General features: G+C 45.1%; 1 protein-coding gene across 1 annotated transcript; it reads left to right on the plus strand.

Moving 5' to 3' along the window:
* The first annotated feature begins 8,478 nt into the window (after positions 1–8,478).
* Positions 8,479–18,766, plus strand: adssl (adenylosuccinate synthase, like). Its single transcript, XM_017412697.3, has 14 exons — positions 8,479–8,568; positions 8,654–9,021; positions 9,499–9,601; positions 10,607–10,675; positions 10,796–10,846; positions 10,943–11,009; positions 11,358–11,465; positions 12,632–12,713; positions 13,551–13,677; positions 13,752–13,906; positions 14,432–14,556; positions 14,651–14,748; positions 17,824–17,973; positions 18,091–18,766. The coding sequence occupies exons 2-14, from the start codon at positions 8,788–8,790 to the stop codon at positions 18,141–18,143; spliced, it is 1,422 nt and encodes a 473-aa protein (XP_017268186.1). The 5' UTR covers positions 8,479–8,568; positions 8,654–8,787; the 3' UTR covers positions 18,144–18,766.
* The last annotated feature ends 1,330 nt before the right edge of the window (positions 18,767–20,096 follow it).

Here is a 20,096-nt window from a genome sequence, read left to right on the forward strand (position 1 = left end):
TGAGTCTTTTTTTTTTTATTTCTCTTCCTGATTAAAGGTTTTCAAATAACAAAGCCCAATAGTAGTTTGACACTTTTTATATATATATATATATATATATATATATATATATATATATATATATATATACGAAGATGACAAAATGCTGACATTTTAAAGTATAAACTGGATCAGGCTTCGGTTGAACATTTTGTAGTTAAAATCCCCCCAAAAACACCGAAGACTTAAAGTGCAGTTGTGTTGAAAATCGGTCATATAAAGTGCAACTTTCTCCCTACTTCAACTAAACTTTCTCCTGTGAAGTGCCGGAGCTGTAGCGCTCCAAAGAAGGCTGTGTTTTCCACTCGTTTCACTAAATTTCATTGATGTATATGTTGTTGTTTTTTTACTGCTGCTAAAAGTTATCGCCCACTTCCTGGTTTGAGCCGCACGTTTTCACGGGTCTTTCCCCCTCAAGCTGCAGGAAGGAGCCGTGAATCGGAAACTGGGATGAAAATGGAAGAACATCCGGGAAAGCGGAGCTGCTTTGTGCATTCGCGCCCTTTCTCCCCTGCAGGGTTGAGGCCCTGCAGTGTTCCTGCAGTACTTTGTTTCCACTGCATCCTCGTTCCATCAAATAATCGTACAGATGACTCAGGAGATCCGGTCAGCGTCAGACCTAAGTTGACCGTGACATTTGAATCGGTAAAAACTGTTAACCACGTGGTGTGAAACGAACACATGTCCCCATGAGGACAGGCCGTCTTTCAGTCCTCGGGTGAAGTCCTTATTGAAGCCATGAACGAGTGATAATAAATTAAAGATCCTTTCTTCTGCGAGGATGAAACAAGTCTTTATCTGCGCTCCTTTTACACCACAAACGGTCCAACATGAGCTCAAATAAAGCTGTTAGTGTCGGACTGTAAAGGCTTTACAAAATGCCTGACAAACTTGTGAAATTATCTGCCATTTCCTGAAAATGTTCATTATTTTGCATTCAGGCTTGAAAAGAAAACAAAAATAAGACCAAAGACTGATATAAGGGAAGATAAACAGAAAAAATATATATTAAAAGTGACTTTTCTGTTTTTGGCTCTTGTCTGATTGTTTTCTCTCATTAGATGAAGGTGCAACAGGAAGTAGCTGGGCCTCTGGCTGCAGTGCATGCTGGTCAGCAGCAGGGGGCAGGCACGTCCGACTCCATTCTCTCCTGTAGAGTTGGCTGAAAATCCACCTTAGGCTACATTAAAAGTGACATTTTCTGATGCTGACCACAAAGACGAAACCATGACACGAAGCTCGAGCCTGTAATCCTGAATGACATGGGTAAAAAAAGGGGAAAGTTTTCTTGTCTGGTACGTTGGCGTGGAGGAGAGGATGGTTTGAAATACGAGTGTCGCGACTGGGTGCTTTTAAGCTGCAAACAAACTCCAGACAGGAAGTGCAAAGCGTCAGGAAATACTGTAGTTTGGATCATCATGATCGTCTGTAGGTTTTATACAGGCATGCTGCTGTAGATTCTCAGTCATCTGGGACATGTTGTATCCAAAAAAAGGTTAAAAACCAAAATACAACTGGACTTCTGTTATATAGCCGAAGACGTTAGGTGTAACCACCCGTTTGGAGAGCTTTTTTCAGGTGTTTGTGCTCCTTTTTCCTTCCCTCCTTCTAAGGATTGAGAAAGCTCCTCGAATGAGAAGAGAGACATCTTCCGTTTTGTTTTCGGTTTTTAACCCTTCTTTGGTTTTATCGGGGTCTTTTCCTCACGTCTCAGATCGGTCCAGGTGTTTCGGTCCGGAGTCAAACCCCGATGATTCCCCGGTCGCTTCATCATTGGCCTCTGGGTAGAAAGGCCTCTTTTTATTTTCCTTTGAGGGGACTGCCTCTCAACTTTCACCGCTGGGATCGACTCCACAGCCCCAGCAGCTCGGACCAAGAGGCAGTTAGGGGGGGGTCAGAAAATACACAGGACAGGATGTGAGCAGGCGGCTGATTGGCTGTTTGTTGGGGGTTTTTTGGCAATTGGTTGGTTTAGTTGGTGATTGGTTGATAGTTTTGTGTTTTTGCAGGGGGGAGGGAGGTGTTTTGGTAGTTCCTTGGTTGGGTGGTTTTGTTGGGGTCTAGGTGTCCATTTTTAACCCTTTTGAAGGTCTTCGCCCTAAGGAGGCGTTAGTTCCACAGGATTCGGTTGATAGTATCAGTCCAACAGATCCTCGGGATCCCTCGGATCGATGGAGGTTTTTGTCCCCCAAAATACGTCAACGTTTCATGATCTTGATGGTGTTTTTTTCCCCTCATGATTCAGCTTTGTAGACAAACCCTTTAGTGATAATGAGAACCCTGATCTGAAGCATCAAAGCTGTACCTTGGCTTCACCTTGCCCTTACACCAGCACCAGCCTCTTGCCAACAAAGCTCTCCGCCTCATTCCAGGCTGGGGCCTCCAACGCGATGGAGGTTACACACCGGTTCTCTGCAGACCTCATTGAACTGAAGCAGCGTTGCAAACAAGAGTGGGCCAAACTCATCTGATAAAAGTCATACTGAGAGTTGTTGCTACAGGTGGTTCGGTGACACGATGGGGTTTGCTGCATGTTTTTGTGCACTCGAGGTTAGAACCTGCTAATATCCAAAGGTTGATGAGCAGAAGCCTTGAGCGGGGCGTGTTGTTGCACGTGTGTTTCCTTGTTGGCCTCACCTTCTCCGCCACTTTGAGCACGGCTGGACCAAAGTCCAGGAACGCTGTGACAGAGGTTCACAGCAAGAAATCTATGAGAAGTTCTGGGGAGAACAAAAAAAAAAAAAATCCAACCGAAATGTTCCAACGGGACCCACACCACGAGTAGCTTTTAGCTCCAATTAGCCATTTAGCTCAGGACAAAAAAAAAGGAACAAAAGAATAAACAGCCCTAAACGAGTCAATGATTGGTGAAATGAGCTCGTGGCTCAGCTCCAACCTGAGAGGGCTTCATGTGACTTCAGACACGGGGGAATCAGCAGATTGGTGCAGCTATCTCAATCTAAATTATACCTGAAGTGATTGCGAGCTCCATCACGTCACCGTCGACTCAAAGGAACAGGAAACGGCTTTATCTGCCGGGCAGAACTGCTGCGTCTGTATCGTCTCTGCGCTGGACTCTGCTCTCAAGTGGACCGATCCCCTGAGCCCTCGAGATAAGATAGAGCAAGTGCATGAATTAAAAAAACAACAAATAAATAAATAAAACGTGCGTAAAAGGCTGATTCTTGAACGAGGAGTCCCTAAAACGAGTGTTTTTACCGAGTTAAAGGCGATTGGCGGTGAAGTGGGAACCTTTAGAACGTGACTGACTTGAGAAACAAATCTTGTTATTTTACCGTTCCTCCTGTTTCATTATGACTCTGGGTTCATAAAAAACGGACCTTTGCTCTTGTTAGATGCTGATTTGATTAAAATAGGGAGAGATACAGAAGTGCATCGGAGGCGGGAGTAAACGGTGACCTGCTGGTAGTTGCTGTGAAACGAAAAGCAACGTTTTCCCACCATTTTGCTGTTTCTTACTGTCACCTCGAAACAACCGTTCCATTTATCCCAGTCAGAAACATTTCACCCTCAGAACCTATTTTTTTTGTCCGTGTAGTTTCTATTAAAATTATTATGCCCTCCGTCGACGTTTATTCAGCCTTTTATTGCGCTGCCATTCAGTCCTGCTCCACAACCACAGTCCACTGATTTATTTTTTTATTTCTGTTTCCTCCTGTGTGATTGCTCCACACCTTGGAGTTCTGCCTGTGCGTAGGTGTGCGTTGGACTCCCGTCTACCGACATGGAGGTGAAGCGCGAGATGTACGAACCTCCCCGGCGCAAGCTCAGGATCCGTGTCCAAGATGAGAAACTTTCCATTTGTGCGAAAAAAAAAAAAAAAGCAAGTCTCCCATCTCTCAGTGAGGGTTTTAACATGTCGGGACGTGACAAAAGCCATCCGGTCCCTGCCAGGTTCTAAAACGATGCGAATCTAAAACCTCGAGTGAACAAAAAACAATCTGACTGCAAGATAACCAAGACTGCAAAAAAAAAAGAAAAACAAGCCCTAATCATCACCCCTCTGCCACCGTGCCGACTAACGTCGTGTCGTGGCTGTGATTTGTTCGAATCTCTCCAAACACGGTGCTGTGCATCCTGGGTAAACGTCTCCACTTTGTTCTCGTCTGTCCAACGGATGATTTGATGAGACTTATTCAGCTGAATCTTTACCAACCTGCGTTCTGCTGCCTTCTTCTTTTTTACAGAGGAGAGGATTTCTTCAAAACAAGCTGTTCAGTCTGACTCTAGAGGTCCTGTCTGAGGCCTGTAGAGTCTCAGATGGAGCTCTTTGGGTTTCTCTGATCACTGCACAGTCTGACCTTGGGGTGACTTTGCTAAGACGTCCACTCCTGGGAGGACTGGCAGCTGTCTTCAGTGTTTTCCACTTGTTGAATAATCTTTCTCTCTGTAGAACGAGGAACTCCGAGTAGTTTGGAAATGACCTTTAACCCCTCGCAGAAGCAAGGTCATTGCTGATGTCTTTCCTGCTTGGCGTTGTGTTAACACACACCTGTACGCTCCAGAGCAGCAAACGGACAAAACTCCTGCTGTTATAGAGGTGATGATCAGATAATCAATACATTTGATCAGCAGCTCCTGGCTGAGACTGAACCTCTCAAATCCTATAGAAGCAGCAAAGAGTGGACTTAGATTTGAACAATTTTTGGCTTTGTTTTTGTTGAATTAATAATGACACGGTGGAATCTGTTGTGTTTTTGTACATTTGAGGTAAAGCCCAGCTCATCTTTGTTACGTCCTGATACGTATAAAAACAACCCTAGAAATGGAAGAGGCCCTCTCGTTTCCCCTCAGAACCTGGAAGAACCCATCGCCGTGGAAAAGGTTTCCTGAACAGATTTAAAAGTTGCGATCGAGCTGAGCTTAACCTGAGAGTGAGGCGGATTTCCCTGAGGGGACCTCGTGAAGTGTTGAATCCATATTTTCTGCGGCAGGGAGGGGGACAATAGAGATGTGGCCCCACCCTCAGAGTCAGTCAGTGTGGAATCAGGATGTTGGACTCAGGGGCAGGGCGCTGCAGCCGGTTAAATATTCACCACGGCCGCGACAATCATTAACCTTCCGCCAACTCCTCGCCTCTTAAACTGCCCGCTGCTCCTCGGTGCCATTGCCTCGCCGTCTCCGCTGACTTTCACGTCGATTCCAAGTGCTCCTCCTGTCTCCGCCTGTCCGCTGTCAGTATCTCTGTCATCTGTCCTTCACCTTTCTGTCTGATGTTTGCTTTGTTTTGTTTTGTTGTTTTTTAACTCACCTGCAAGAGCTCGGGCTTCCCATGCCACGACAGCCCTGCCTGCTCTCCAAACCTTTGGCCTCTCCCGTGGAAGCAGCGTTCACTTGCGAAGGTGAGTAGAAGAAAAGAAAAAGGCGGTAAGAACGGTAAGACCCCGAACATTTTTAAAAGATATCAAGAGTGGCACTCCTGGTGTCGAGGTGTAACGAACTTTGTCTTTTTTTTTTTTTTTTACACAAACTTCAACGTTTTTGATGGAAAACTCCGTCTGCCTGGTGACGACTTCAAACGATTTCTTTGTGGTTGCAGATCTTTCGTACTTCATGTCAGTGTCTTCTCTCTGCAAGCTGAGCACGGCGGGATTGAAACAGACAGATTTAGCGGGGTATTATTATTATTCTGAACCTTTATTTAACCAGGCAAGTCCATTTGAGATCACAGATCTCTTTTCCAAGGGTGGCCTGGGCCTGAAGGCGCCCTGACAGAACCCCAATCAGCTCTCAGCCCGTTCGGTTTTAGTGCACACGGCGGCTAATGTCGGTGTAAGCAGGAAGCTCGGGGCCTGCAGGTACACAGGTCAGACACACCCTTCCAACTCGCCCTATGTGTTGACAGCTGCCATAAAATCTGCGTTATCTGCTCAGGCCTTGGCCCTTTGGCCGCGCTGTCGGAGGAGCGGCGATGCCGTTTATGCTTCGGGCTGTAAAAACTGGGAGGAGGAACCTGTCGGGTCAAAGTCGCTCAAATCGAGGAGGCTCGCCGCATTCTGAAGCAGCCGCCGCCGCCGAGTCGTCATGATGAGGGGGGGGGAGCTCTGGTGCTCGCTGGATGTAACAGCAACTCCATGTGGAAAGCTGAGTCCGTTCCAGTGGAGGTGCTGTTACCTGCAGAGACCAACCGAAACCCGACGGGGCGGCCTGCGCGCGGCCCCTGCCGCTCCAGCCTCCACCGAACACGGCGTTCACGCTGACGAGGTGCGATGGGGCGCGAGGTGATGACCTATGAATTGACAGCCAGGGATCCGAAACATCTGCCTGTCAGTTCTGTAGGCCACTGCTGCGTTTGTCCCTCTGACGCACACAGGAAGCTGCTTTTTTTTTTCATTAATTTTTTTGCAATAAAAACAGCTTATTTTCTGTTTCTGTTTCAGTAAATAAAACATGAATATACCAAGCTGTCAGTCTGTGTTTTGTTTTTTGTTTTTTCTCTCCATTCAGTCATGATAAATTCCCTCCGATGGATTGGGGGGGAAATCATCTCAGAAAGCTCTGTATGCACACCAACACAGGACAAAACACAAATGAGACAGTAACCTGAGGAAAAACAACATATTGATCCGTTTGATGAAGCATTTCAAACATCTTAAGTGTCTAAAAAGATCAGGGGACAGATGAAGCCAACTTGACCCTGACTATAGTCACACAGATACAGTCATTTAGGTCTAAAAGGTTCATATTTAAAAGTAAACTAAACCTTCAACATGGAACTAAACAACAATAAAGTTCTTGTGCTTTATAATATAGTAATAAAACAAATACTGCACGCCTAAAACAAAGCCTCAAACAATTCTGCTCCAAAAAAAAAAATCTCTAATAAACACAAATTTATAAAAACCATCAAACTGTTGCTTTTGGATTCAGCATTCCAATATATCCATCCCAACTACCAGGTAAAGAAATTATTGTCCAATCACATTTTTTTTTTAATTCCCCTGCCTTTGTAAGATAACTAACCCCACCCCTTCACGTTTGGTATCACTGAAAAGCTCTAAATGTCCTCCGTAGATAACAACAGGACTTAATTCAGTCGAACGCAGTGGGTGGGAGATGTTCACGTTTACCAATGACAAACTTGAATTACTGATAGTCAGGGGAATATAATTAAGCATTTTAAACATATCACAGAACTGTTCAGTGTTAGAAAATAAATATAAATAATCTCTTAGTTTTCCTGTATGTGTGTTGATAATTTACTTCACCTTTCAGGAAGGTAATGGACCTTTATTACTGGAAGGGTGCTCTGTATGTAAAGTGCTGCAGTCATAATAAAGATTAATTAAAAGGGGGAAAAAATCAATTTATCAATGATAATAATCTCATAAGTCTAATAACATAAGAACTTCAAAGACTATTATATCTAGACACGATGAACTATATTGATAGAATAATCTTATAGTGTTACCAAGCACAGGGGGGGAGGGGGGTGGGGGGGTCTTCTCTCCTTGTTGGGAGATGAAGCCAGCAGGAACTGTTTTACAGAAGCTGCCATGTTGGATTTTTTTTTTTTTTTTGGAACCAGAGTCTGCCCACTACTGATGTGGAGCTTTAGGGGGGTTCAACCCACCCCTGATGAACTTATTTGTCATGAAGCGAGGTAGGAAGAGAGGCGAGATGGTTGACACATGAAATGGTAAGCTGGGTTTACGGCTCAATAATGTAATGAAGTGATGATGTGTGGTCTGCGCAACCACCCGGCCGCAGGAGTAAACAACAACAAACAGGTTTATTACAGAGGCAGGATCGATGGAGACGCACAGCAACTCTGTATGTAGTTTCAAAAAACTAGTTAACCACAGAGAGAATCGCTAAATTGAGTTAATTTGTCATGTTTTGAAAACAATATGAGGTAAACATATTCAATGTGCTGCGTTCCACGATGCTTGCTTCATGTCTGAAAGCTAACGTGTGTGCGAGACATGGCCGCAAAAGACAGACTGGTCTTTGCGGCCATTTTGGGGAACAGTTTTGTAGAAAGAGCCTCGTGTGGAACCATCTCTGCGGGTGAAATATCCAGCTCCTGCAGGTAAAACCATTTCTTAAATTCAAAAGGGGTGTGTGCCAATTCTACATCAGAGAGTCAGGCCGTGGGTTCCAGTTCTGAGGAGACGTCTTGGACTTTTGACACTGTAAAAAAATATATAAACTAGTTAGCGTACAAATAAAGTGGCACCGAGGTGGCGAGATATTTGGGCAGCTGCCACTCTGTGCCACCACCTAGAACCGCCCCTGCCCTTTTGTTTTCTGTATATTTGCACACATACTAATGAAGCATCAAAACCTGTCAATAATGTAAAATATAGAAGCAGTACTATAGGTAAGAACTGTTTGGGAGCTAAAAGAGCCGGCTCTTTTTTTGGTGAGCTCCGCCAAATGATCCGAATCCCGGAAACGAGAGGAAATTCCCACCGCAAGAGAACGGTAAGGATAACCGGAAGTCCTGAGGACCGACTCGTGTAGCGTTCAGGAGCTCTTCGTGACTCGTGCGTACCACAGAGAAGAGTGAGTCCGATATACTTTATTGTATTACAAATGTTATAGTTTCTTTATGAGTTAATTGTAACCAACGAGGCCGGTTTATCGTCAGGACGAATAACGGCCGGAACTAACGGCGGTTTCCCGGGGAGGAAACAGCGGCACCCAGCGGCGCCCGGGAGCACAGCACTTCCCCTCCGAGCAGCGAGAACGCGGTAAAACGGTGCTCACGGCGAGAAGGGCAGCATGGCATCCGACGGCAACATGGCTAGCTCCAACGGGCAGCAGTCCGCGTCCCTGAACGGCGAGCCGGTCGTCAAACGGCCGAAGGAGAGCGTCCAGCCGGACTCGTCGCTCCGCTCCCCGAAGGAGCCGCAGAACAAAGTGACCGTGGTGCTCGGAGCGCAGTGGGGCGACGAGGGGAAGGGGAAAGTTGTTGACCTGCTCGCAATGGAAGCGGATATTGTCTGCAGGTGTCAGGTACTGAACTCTGCTCCCGCCCTTAATTTCACTTCCTATTTTTGTTTTACTGTCGACATTTTCGCGTTTCTGCTGCTTTTAAGCGAGTCGCGGTGCTCCTCCGCAGTCACGACTTCTGACCTCCCGGATGTGGAGGAGCTACATTCGTGTTAGCAACACTTTCTCCTCCGCGTCTCCTCAGTCCGACTGACGTGATGGTGACAGTAATAATCTGAATCCAGCCCCTCACACACACACGGACACAGATAAGCCTCTCCACTGAGTGTTATGTAAACCATCGACCTGTCAGCTGCCTGCCCCTGTTTGACTCTCTGTGACATTCAGCTAAAAAGCTCATTTTAGCTGGTTTTCTTGTAGCCACCTGAGCAGAAACAGCTGAGGAGCCTCTGTTCTAGCCCAGATGTTGTGTAAGACACCAACTGAGCCTCACACTGTTCAACATGCCTTTGTGCTCTTCTGTTTTGTTTGTTTCCACAGGGAGGAAACAACGCGGGTCACACTGTGGTCGTGGACTCTGTGGAGTACGACTTCCACCTGCTGCCCAGCGGCGTGCTCAACAAGAAGGCCACCTCCTTCATCGGTACCAGACTACACATGTGTGGGTGTGGGTGCTGCTGTCGTCCGGATGGCACGGACAACAGATCCTAATACAAAAAAGCGATACGATCGTTCACATCAGGCAGCCCCGTCTGCCCTGTTAGAGACGTGACTCCCTGGTAAAGAGTCTGTTCAGTTCAGCAGAAAGCTGCGGCCACCAGGAGGACTGACTTTTACCTGACTGGACCTGAAAATTGGAGTCCACCTTACAGAAAACCCTAGATCAGTGGTAGGCAATCCTGATCCTCGAGGGCCACCATCCTGCATGTTTTATTTTTTCCCTGCTCCAACACACCTGATTCAGTGGTTAAATTACCTCTTCATGTTCTGCAGAAGCCTGTTAATCACCCATTGATTCAAATCAGGTGTGCTGGAGCAGAGAAACAAGTACAACATGCGGGATGGCGGCCCTCCAGGACCAGGACTCTCCACCCCGGCTTAGATTGTTGAGGTTATCTAGGTGTTCGCAGTCTATTAAAAACGGGAAACGAGCCGAGAAAACAGGCTATCATAGACCAGAGTCAACCCGGTTTAGAGGCTTCTCACTCACTCAGCTTAAATTGAGCTAAAATTTGGGGGTGGTAGTAGCTGAGAGTCGTCCTCAACAGGTACCCCCCCGAGAGCCAACAAGTAATTTACAGAGGTTTGACCAAAACGGCTTGAACTCTGTTCTCTTCTGTGCCTACTGGTGGTAGTCAGAGGGTTCGATGGCGCCGGTTTAATGGCTGCCTCACTTCTGTCAGCCCGCCCTAGGGCAGCTGTGGCTACAACGTAACTGACCACCGTTAGTGTATGAATGGATGAATGACTGACTGTAGTGTGAAGCACTTTGGGGTCCCTGAACTAGATAAAGAGCTATACAAGCGCAGGCCGTTGTCATCGTTCAGTGAGCTCAGTTTAAACCTCGGGCACAGAAGGTGGCAGGTGTCGTGCGACATGAAGTGAGTGTTGGGTCTCCCGTCGTTAAAAGTGTGGTTTCCCGTCACAGGTAACGGAGTCGTGATCCACCTGCCGGGCCTGTTTGAGGAGGCTGAGAAAAACCTGCGGAAGGGCAAAGGTACAGCGTCCCCCGTTTCTCTGTTTTCAGCGCGCGTCATGTCGCATTTGTGGAAAATCTGTCGAGACGTGTGTCAGTGGAAACAACAAGAGCCTTTTTTTTTTTTTTTTTTTACTGCAGGGCTACAGGGCTGGGAGGAGAGGTTAAAGATTTCGGACCGGGCCCACATCGGTGAGTTTGCTTTTCTTCTCACTGCAGCTTTCTTTTTTTTTTTTTTTTTATCTTAAAATATTATTTGCATTCCCTGTTTGCTTGGTCCATCTGTAGTGTTCAACTTCCATCAGGCTGTGGATGGGATCCAGGAGCAGCAGAGGCAGCAGCAGGAAGGAAAAAAGTACAGCTTTTAAATTCTTTAACCTACCACTAGTTCAAGTTTGTCCTCAGTGGAGGACATTTGTAAACCTGGATATCTCCCAGCCACTACATACGACTGAATGAACTCCTTTTGTTGCCTGCAGAGGACATTTAGGGCTTTTCAGTGATCCCAAGTGTGAAGGGGTGAGGCTGATTATCTTACAAAGACAGGGGAATTTAAAATAAGGTTGTGATTGGACAATATTTTCTTTCCAGGTACTCAGTCAGCATCTGAAGCGTTTACGTCCGCTGCAGTGGACTTATTTTCTTATAAAGTGGTTTAAATAAAAAAGAAAATTTAAAGAGGGTGTTTTGTTTGTTTTTCCAGTTTGGGAACCACTAAGAAAGGCATCGGCCCGGCCTACTCATCCAAAGCTGCTCGCAACGGCCTGCGTGTCTGCGACCTCGTCTCTGACTTCAAGGTTTTCGAGGACAAGTGAGTTCCCTTCACTTCCTTCCCCTGTGAAACTTGTCACTTCTGTTGTTTGTCGTGGGCCCGCCTATACGGCTCCTAAATCAACGTTTGGATATATTTTGTGGAAGTAACCTAAGAAAACACATCATTTTATAGAACTGCTTTAATGAGGTACACAGAGCCATCCCTTTTTTTTAACCAGTTGGGGCAAAAGGAGCAAGAAAAAAACACTTTGAAATGAGTCAGATAAAGCACAAACATGGAGCTGTGAGTGTTATCGCCAGCTTAAAGGAATAGTTCAGATCTTTTGAAGTGGAGTTCTGTGGAAAGGTTAGGAACAGTTAATATCTTACCTGTTGCAGACGGATTCTTCTGCCCCCTTAAAGCGGCTCCAGTTTCAGAAGTTTCATAGAGGTTCGAACGAACACACTTAAAGTCAATTATCTTGTTATGCATCGAAGTCTGCAGTTATTTTGTAAGTACAAATAGCAGCAGCAGCTAGCTGTAGCACGTTCGCTTCAACCTGGGGTCAGGTTTGCTCTGACTTTCATGATTTCTTCCAATAAAACAGACATGATGAGAAATTCACAGCAGTGAAAGTGTTTCAGTAATGGTGTTTAGAGGAACCGCTCTGATATTTGGAGGATGGAAGTTGACTGAAAACAGGAAAATCCTCTTGAAGGTGTGTTATTGTCGAGCTGTTGGAGGCTTCCAAAGCGGGGTTAACCCCGATCTTCAAAACGTTCACAGTGGTTCATGTAAACAGTTTGATTTAACCCTTTTACGTCAGTGTCGGTTTCACCTTACACCGCTGTTTTGGCAGAAACAGCACATGATGAAGGTCCTACATGCTGCTGTTTGTGCCCACAGAAAATTATATTCTAAATGTGTTATAGTGATGTAAAATATTCCTTTGGGAAATACAGAGCTTTAGGTTTTTATGTTATGTTAGAGAGACATGCTTGATGTCTCTTAGTCGGAGCATTTTTCATCAAAATTTTCCACAACTAAAACTAATATTTTTTTATAGAATAAACATGAATAAAATCTGTTGTTTGTTGTGCTGCCAGCAGATGGCGACAGCCCTCTGTGTTGCAGATCAGATCCCTGCCATCTCCTTCGTTTTATAATCAGCGAGGCGGTAAATCTGAGCGGGTGCCAGCTCTGAATCTCTGTCCTGGTTGCAGGTTCCGAATGCTGGCAGAACACTTCCTGACGATGTATCCAAACCTCAACGTGGACATTGACGCCGAGCTGGAGCAGCTGAAGGTGAGGGCGGCCCGGCCACCGCTTGTTTAGTTTGGATTTCTGAGTCTTACCTGTACTGAAAGGTAAAGACAGGACTGTGAGCAGAGTTCCTACAAAAGATGGGGTTTGTTTTTAGTGCTTTCCAGGATTGGATATGTATAGAAAAACATTTAGGGTTTTGTAGTCCATTCTAGTTTCTCAAAAAAGGGTGATTTTCTTCAAACCAGTTGCCCAGAAAAGCAGAGTGCCATTCACAACTATGTAAAAAAAAAAAAAAAAAAAAAAATAAACTCACATTGGAATTATATTGAAAAATCAGCATAAACCTTCAAATCAAAGCAAAAATCTCTTTAAAAGGGAGTCTGTTAAAGATTTAAACTCAAATGAATTCAGATCTCCTCCATCTGCCAGACACTGATAAAAAAAAAAAAAAAAAAAAAAGAACAGGACTCGGTCACTATCGTCCAGCCATCAAGTAGGAGAAGGTAAATGACTTTGTCACTAAAAGCTTTACAAGTGGAGTATCTGTGGATTACAGGACTTAGAAACACGGTGCTGTAAAAGATATTTGACCCCAAGAACTAGTCAAAGTAGACCATACATGCAACTGCTGGATTTCAAACCCATTTAATAAATATTTATTATATATGTTTCAACTTGGATGTCAAAAAGGGCCGAAAACGATGGAGATGAGTCTGAAATAGGCTGGAATTTTAAAATAGTTTAGTTTTTAGTTTATATTTTACAAGAATATGTACAAATCTGGACTAATGGTCTTATTTTTTCCTCTCTGTTGCCTCCAACGTTAGATTTTCTCATTAATTTCTCCATTTTGACTGAGATTCTCTTTGCTTTTAGGGCTACGCAGAGCGACTGCGCCCCCTGGTGACGGACGGCGTGTACTTCATGCACAAAGCTCTCACCGGACCCAGTAAGAAAATCCTGGTGGAGGGGGCCAACGCCGCCCTGCTGGACATCGACTTTGGTGAGCAGGATGCTGTCCGTGCCGCAGAATAACGCTGTTGCCGCAGCCGGCGACTAACAGGCGCATCTGTCCAGGGACGTATCCGTTCGTGACGTCGTCCAACTGCACCGTGGGAGGCGTCTGCACCGGTCTCGGCGTGCCTCCGTCCTACGTGGGCCGCGTGTATGGCGTCGTCAAAGCCTATACGACCCGAGTGGGCGTCGGCATGTTCCCGACAGAGCAGGACAACGTGAGTTTTGGGACTGTGCTTCCTGACGATGGAGGTAAACGTTTGGATGTTTCGAAGTTCTTCTCATCCTGTCAGCAGCTTCAGATGTTCAGAAGTGCTCCTGTTGCTGTTTGGGGAGCTTTGAGACAAAAACCAGCTGAGAACTGGAGGCGCTGTCCCCTCGTTCAGGCATTAACTCTGCTTCTGCAGCGAGCCGAACATCAACTCATCTGTCAGCGAACCTTCTTGTTGTAACGGCTCCTTATGGGCTTTTTCTGCTGACGTCGGCGGCTGCAGTTCGTCGAGACGCTGGTCTGTTCAGATCTTTAGGACCGTGTTGCTCAGAAAACCCCCTAACGAAACACCAGAGTTCTCAGCAAACTTGCATTTAATCCTAATTAAATTTAGAGACCATTTACTGCCTCAGGATTAAAACAGAGTCATGATTACCTCATTAAGTAATCGAACACGCCGATCTGTTCACTGAACTTCATAAACCTTCGTTTTCAGCCGATTTTTCTCGTGCATTTCTCGTTGGCGCTGCAGGAGATTGGCGAGCTGCTACAGACCAGAGGACGAGAGTTCGGCGTGACGACGGGTCGGAAGAGGCGGTGCGGCTGGCTGGACCTGATCTTGGTCCGATACGCCCACATGGTCAACGGCTTCTCCGCGTAAGAAACCGTTTTAGCCCGACTCGGTGGAACAGATCGGCTCTTTGCCTACAGTCGCCAGGGCGGTTGGGAGTGACGGGCTTGTCTCTTGCAGAATCGCTCTGACGAAGCTGGACATTTTGGACACGCTGTCTGAGATTAAAGTGGGCGTGGCCTATAAGGTTGATGGACAACCTCTCCCAAGTTTCCCAGGTAGGACGTTCCCGTTAAATCAGAACTCTTGAAAAATCTGGAATATTGTTTTGGTATTTTCCAAGTCTGGATAAGTTTGGAAAGAAAGTTTTTGCGATTCTAGACGTCTTTTTATCAGAAAAGGTAAAAGTCAGAATATTTCAAAAATAATTAGCTCCACCAATCGGAGCGCTTTTCACTCTGGTTATAATATTTAAAAAGAAATGGACGTGGTCATTGACAGTCAGCGTTTACTTTATATCTGCAAGGTTTGGGTTTAATGGTTTAATGTCTTTGTTTTTAAGTCCTGACTCTGAAACCAGAAACACACAAACATTCATACATGTCAGGAAGAACGAGCTAACCCTGCAGTGACTTAGAGCAGTGGTCCCCAACCTTTTTAGCTCCACGGGCAGGTTCATTATCAGACAGTATTTTCACGGACCAGCCTTTAAAGGTGCGGCGGATAAATACAACAAACTAAAATGATACGACCAGCATGAAAACGGGGTATTTTTTAAAACATAATAAACGTAAATCCAACGTGTCCTCGCAGCTTTGTTAGCTGCGTCCTGGTGTTGCGTTATCAACATAAATAACAGCCTCTCCTCCCCCCCATGTTCTCTGTGTTTAAACATGCCCTTCAAAATAAGAGACACCACAAATATAAAGTGCACAAAGAATACAACTCACCATAACGCTGAATCAGTGGAGCCCTGTGCCTGTTTCTCAGTAACCAGACGGTCCCATCTAGGGCTTCCAGAGACGTTTGTTTTTTACTCATTTTGCTGCTTGTGGGTTTGTTTTTAGCGGTAACGGATCACCTGACCGAGATAAGCGTTCAGTACGCATCAAGAGGGAGTCATAGACGGATGGAGTGAAGAGAATCCGGTCAGTTTTCAAAATAAATGCCGTTCAGACTCTGGGGGGGAAAAAAAAAACAACCCGGAAATACTGTAAGTTAATTATTCTTTCTGTGCGGCCTGGTACCAAATCACCCACGGACCGGTACTGATCCGCGGCCCGGGGTTTGGGGACCTCTGCTTTAGATGATAAACTCAACAGGAATAAAAAAATAAATAAAAAATTTAGGTTTTTTTGTTGTTTTCCCCCCCATGTTGTCCCTGCTGTTCTCGTTTAGTCAGAAACCCTGTAAAATAATCAGGTTTGTCTGAATCAAATTAGGTTTTAGTTTCTTTAAAGCTTTATTTTCTGATCATTTTCAGTAGTTTCTTTTTGGTTGGTTTTCTAGGTGAGCGTTTGTCATTTCTGATGCTCAAAGAAGTTGTAACTCTTAAAGGGATAATCTGGTGATTTTTAAAGCGATGTCCTGTCAAATAGTTAGTATCTTATCAGCAGAAGTCTTCATCCAGGCTAGGCTAATGGTTAGCCAAACGAGACCTTGATAACTATTTACCACAGAAATGTCAAACAGCTGGACATCCCATGGGTCAAGGATGATCCCCATTGATTTCAAGGTCCCAGGTAAAGCCTCTGTGAAAACCCTGTCTGTGCTGCAGCTCCAGACATGTATTCAGGATCGTTGTGGTTGAATTCATGTTTTGGATTTTGATCACTCTGGCAGTTTTCTGAGCTGTATTCAGTTCTGTTGGCGGTACTCTTGTTTGTGGTTTTTCGGGCTTATAAAACAACTCAGCATACCGGCGTGGTCCGTGCGTCCGGTCGGTCCAAAAGGTCACTGAAGCCCCGGTGGACGATACGTCCTGTACGAGGTCTGTTTCAGTGGGTCTGTGCTCCACATGAGTACTTAGACAGACTTCAGCTCAGGAAACGGCAGCAGACTGAACTAACGGTGTCACAACCGTATGATGTTTTAAAGAAAGAGTTGTTTGATAAGCCTGAAAAATAATTCAGCTGGCCATTAGCCTAGCCTGGATGAAGACTTTTGCCCTTTTTTCCCCACACGCTGTTCTGATGCCACGATCGAACAGGAAGTAAAGCGTCTGTCATCCTCCAGGAGAAGTCTCGAAGGCGGCTCTCAGTCACGTGGCCGTGTGACGAAAACTGCATCATTTTTGTTCTCGTAGCAGCTTCGTCCTCCCCTTCTCGACACAAGGCCCGGGCCGAACTGTTTCTCACAGGGGTTTGAGCCAGGTGTTGTCTGATTGGTCAGAAGGTGTTTATGTGGGAAAAGCTGGTGAGCTTTAATGGAGTCACTTTGCTTCTGCTGCTCCGCTGAGAAGCAGCTGGAGGCTGTTAGAAAATACAGACGTCTTTACGACTGTTCCAGCAAAACTAAGAAACCTCTGAATTTAAAAGACTGGAGACACAGGTGGCTCCTCGTGGACAGGAGGAAGTGCGCCTCGGCCGGGCAGTATCAGGACACGTTCCCTTTGTTCGCTCATTGTTGTTCCCATCATATTTGCATATTCTCAGTCTGAATAATAAACACGTCCGGTCGCGGTAAGGGAAGCTAAAATCTGTACGAGGACAGGAGAGCTGAGAAGTCTGTGAGAAGAAACCTGTTTTAACGCCGCAGGAGGAGGGAGGAGCTTCCTGGGAGTTCCGATCCGAGTGTCTCGTGATGAAAGGTGTGTGAGAAAACGAACGGCTCACAACCACGTGAACCGCGAACTGACTTTATGACTTCTCATGGAGTATGACGGAGCAATAACTGTTAACTTATTTGACAGAACATTGCTTCAAATATCACCGGACTATCCCTTTAATGGTGACAAAGCCCAGACTTCAAACCCTCCCTTTAATGATAAATATTGATTATTTATTTGAAATCTTTAAAGACTTGCCACATCTCCCCTCCAGCAGAAGCAGGTCCTGTAAAGAACATGGCTGCTGCTGCTGAATGAACACAGCTCTTTTTATTTCACCTTATTTCAGTTCTTGGCCGCCTTCTCTTTTTTTTTTTCTTTTTTCTTTGAATCTGCACATTGGAAGGTCCATTTATCATCCTCAGCACTCTGTAATGCGGAGTTACACAAATGAAATTGTTGAGTTAATGAGGCAGAAAGTGATAAAATGAGCCCCCCTCCCTGCACGTTAAGAGGACATTTCCTCTTGCCGTGTTGACCTCCCTCCTCCTGTTCTCCCTCTCTCTCTCTCTCTGTCTCGTCGCAGCGAACATGGACGTTTTGACGCGGGTGTCCGTGGACTACGAGACGCTGCCCGGCTGGCGCCGCAGCACGGAGTCGGCCAGGAGCTTCGAGGAGCTGCCTCCCGAGGCGCAGCATTACATCCGCTTCATTGAGGACTTCCTTCAAGTGCCAGGTTCGCAGAGAGCTCGTCTCCGCTAATGGAGAGAAAAACCCGGAGCCAAGGCTCGCCGCCGCTTTGCCAAACCTGCCAGTCACATTCCGCTCGTTTTCCTCTCATTTCTCATTGCAGTGAAGTGGGTCGGAGTGGGGAAGTCCAGAGAAAGCATGGTCAAGCTGTTCTGACCTGCCGCCGCAGCTGTCGACATCTGGTCATAAACATCAGATTACGGGACGAGTTGGAAGCCCAAACTCCGTCCGACAAGAAAAAAAATTCAATAAATAAACAAACTCACCAGCACCAGCCACACACTTTAGTTGCTGCTGTCTTCATATACCATTTAAACATTTCTCACATGTCTGTTTAGGATGTTCGATTTTAAACCTGATTGAAAACAAAGCTGTTTTAGCTTTTTTTCTGTTTTTGTTGCATGTTATCTGATCAGTGTGAAGTTATTATTATTATTATTATTATCATGATTTTTTTTTTGTTTTGTTTTTACATTTAAAGCTGAGTGTCAGGCTTTGTGAAACAATGAATAAATCCATCATTTGGTCGTTTAATTGAGGACGTTTTAAATCCATTAGCTGATTTACACAGACTGGAGCCGAGGCGCGTTGCCTGTTTTTAAAAAAAAGACTGGGGTTGGTTTTTACTTCCTGTCAGAGCCGTGTATTACTCCAGGTTTGTATAAATGTCCCGACAGGACGGTGATGTACGGAGCACACAGTAATGTTCAGTCAGCGCAGCAGTAGTGTCAACATTTCCTGAAGCTTTTTAGGACCAATAAAAACAAACTTCTCCTGTTTTAATGTCTCTTCTTTTCACTCTGGGCTCAGTCTGGGAAGTATTTACGCATAAAGTCATTTTTTAAAACCATATGGAACCTGTATGAGAGGGAAGCTCTACAGAGGAGAGAACATATCCCTTTTCTTTTATTTTTTTCAACCAGTCTGAAAACCTTTTTTCCCCTCTCCTCGTGTTTTTCTGACAGCCTGCTTTAGTTATGCTGACTTCTTCTCGCTGTTTAAAAAGCTTTCTAGGATCTGCAAAGATTAGATTAACGTGTAAAGTAGATTTAATCGATAGGAGGTGTAACCGGACGATCGCTTTCCCACATGCTCAATCTGTCTAATATCTCAAAGGCCGTAAAGACAGCCACTCGTTTTGTTTTTTTTACAGCTGCTGCGTTCAGTTGTGTACAGATCCAGAAGGAAATGCTGCGTGTGTACAGTTGGGTGCGAATATATTCACCCCCCCTTCCTGGTGTTTTTTTTTCCTTCTGACCTCAGGTTTTCAGTTTGATCAGAAAGTAACGAACCCACAGGAAACCCGACAGATCAATGAGGGAAAAACCTGTTTTAAAACATCTGAAACGGGGAGGTGGTGTGTAGGTATTATAAATATTCACTCCTAACGTGAACACTGATTCAACGATCACACGTTTTGTTTTTTACTTGTACCTCCACAGAGTTTGTGCCGTTTCAGCCAAACATCCAAACAAATCATTCAGGAGATGGGAGCTCTGACTTTAGGCTTGTTTTTTTTATACTTTTCAAAGATCTTTACCTTCCAAATCTTTTCACCGAAGAAATACATTTTCTCTTGAATCAATTAGTCAGTTTTTTTTATAAAGCACCCTTCATACTAAAAGCAGCTCAAAGTGCTGCACAAAATAACAAGCGATAAACCCACAGAGTAAAAACACAGTCCCCTTCCCTCCCCACATGGAAAACACAACTGTTCACTTTAGTAAAATGCAGTTTAACAGACGGATCTTGAGCCTGCTCTGAAGAACAACATTTTTTGTGTCCCTCAGGTTCTCCGGCAGAACGTTCCACAGACGAGGGCCGTGATACCGGACACGTTCCTTCAAAAGCCTTCTTCTCTGAAAGCTGCTTCAGCAAATTAGCTGTTTTTTTTCCTTATCCTACGCTTAGCTTTTAGCTTCTAGCAACCATTTTGTTATCTTTAGCTTGTTTTTAGCTAGCCTCTTGCTACTTTTTTTTTTTTCCACATTCAGCAAATTTATGCTGCATTTAGTTATCGTTTTGCTACTTTTAGCTTCTATTATTTTGCTATCTTTAGCTAGCCATTTGCTGCTTTTAGCTAGCATTCTGCTACTTTTAGGCTTTTGT

This window comes from Kryptolebias marmoratus, linkage group LG13, assembly GCF_001649575.2.
Source record: "Kryptolebias marmoratus isolate JLee-2015 linkage group LG13, ASM164957v2, whole genome shotgun sequence".
Taxonomy (NCBI): domain Eukaryota; kingdom Metazoa; phylum Chordata; class Actinopteri; order Cyprinodontiformes; family Rivulidae; genus Kryptolebias; species Kryptolebias marmoratus.

What these genes read in the sequence shown, in the direction of transcription:
- adssl (XM_017412697.3), top strand. Translation starts at nt 8,788, where the DNA reads ATGGCATCCGACGGCAACATGGCTAGCTCCAACGGGCAGCAGTCCGCG. An exon ending in TTCGGACCGGGCCCACATCG is followed by an intron (nt 10,847 to 10,942) that starts GTGAGTTTGCTT and finishes GTCCATCTGTAG; the next exon opens with TGTTCAACTTCCATCAGGCT. An exon ending in CCTGCTGGACATCGACTTTG is followed by an intron (nt 13,678 to 13,751) that starts GTGAGCAGGATG and finishes GCATCTGTCCAG; the next exon opens with GGACGTATCCGTTCGTGACG.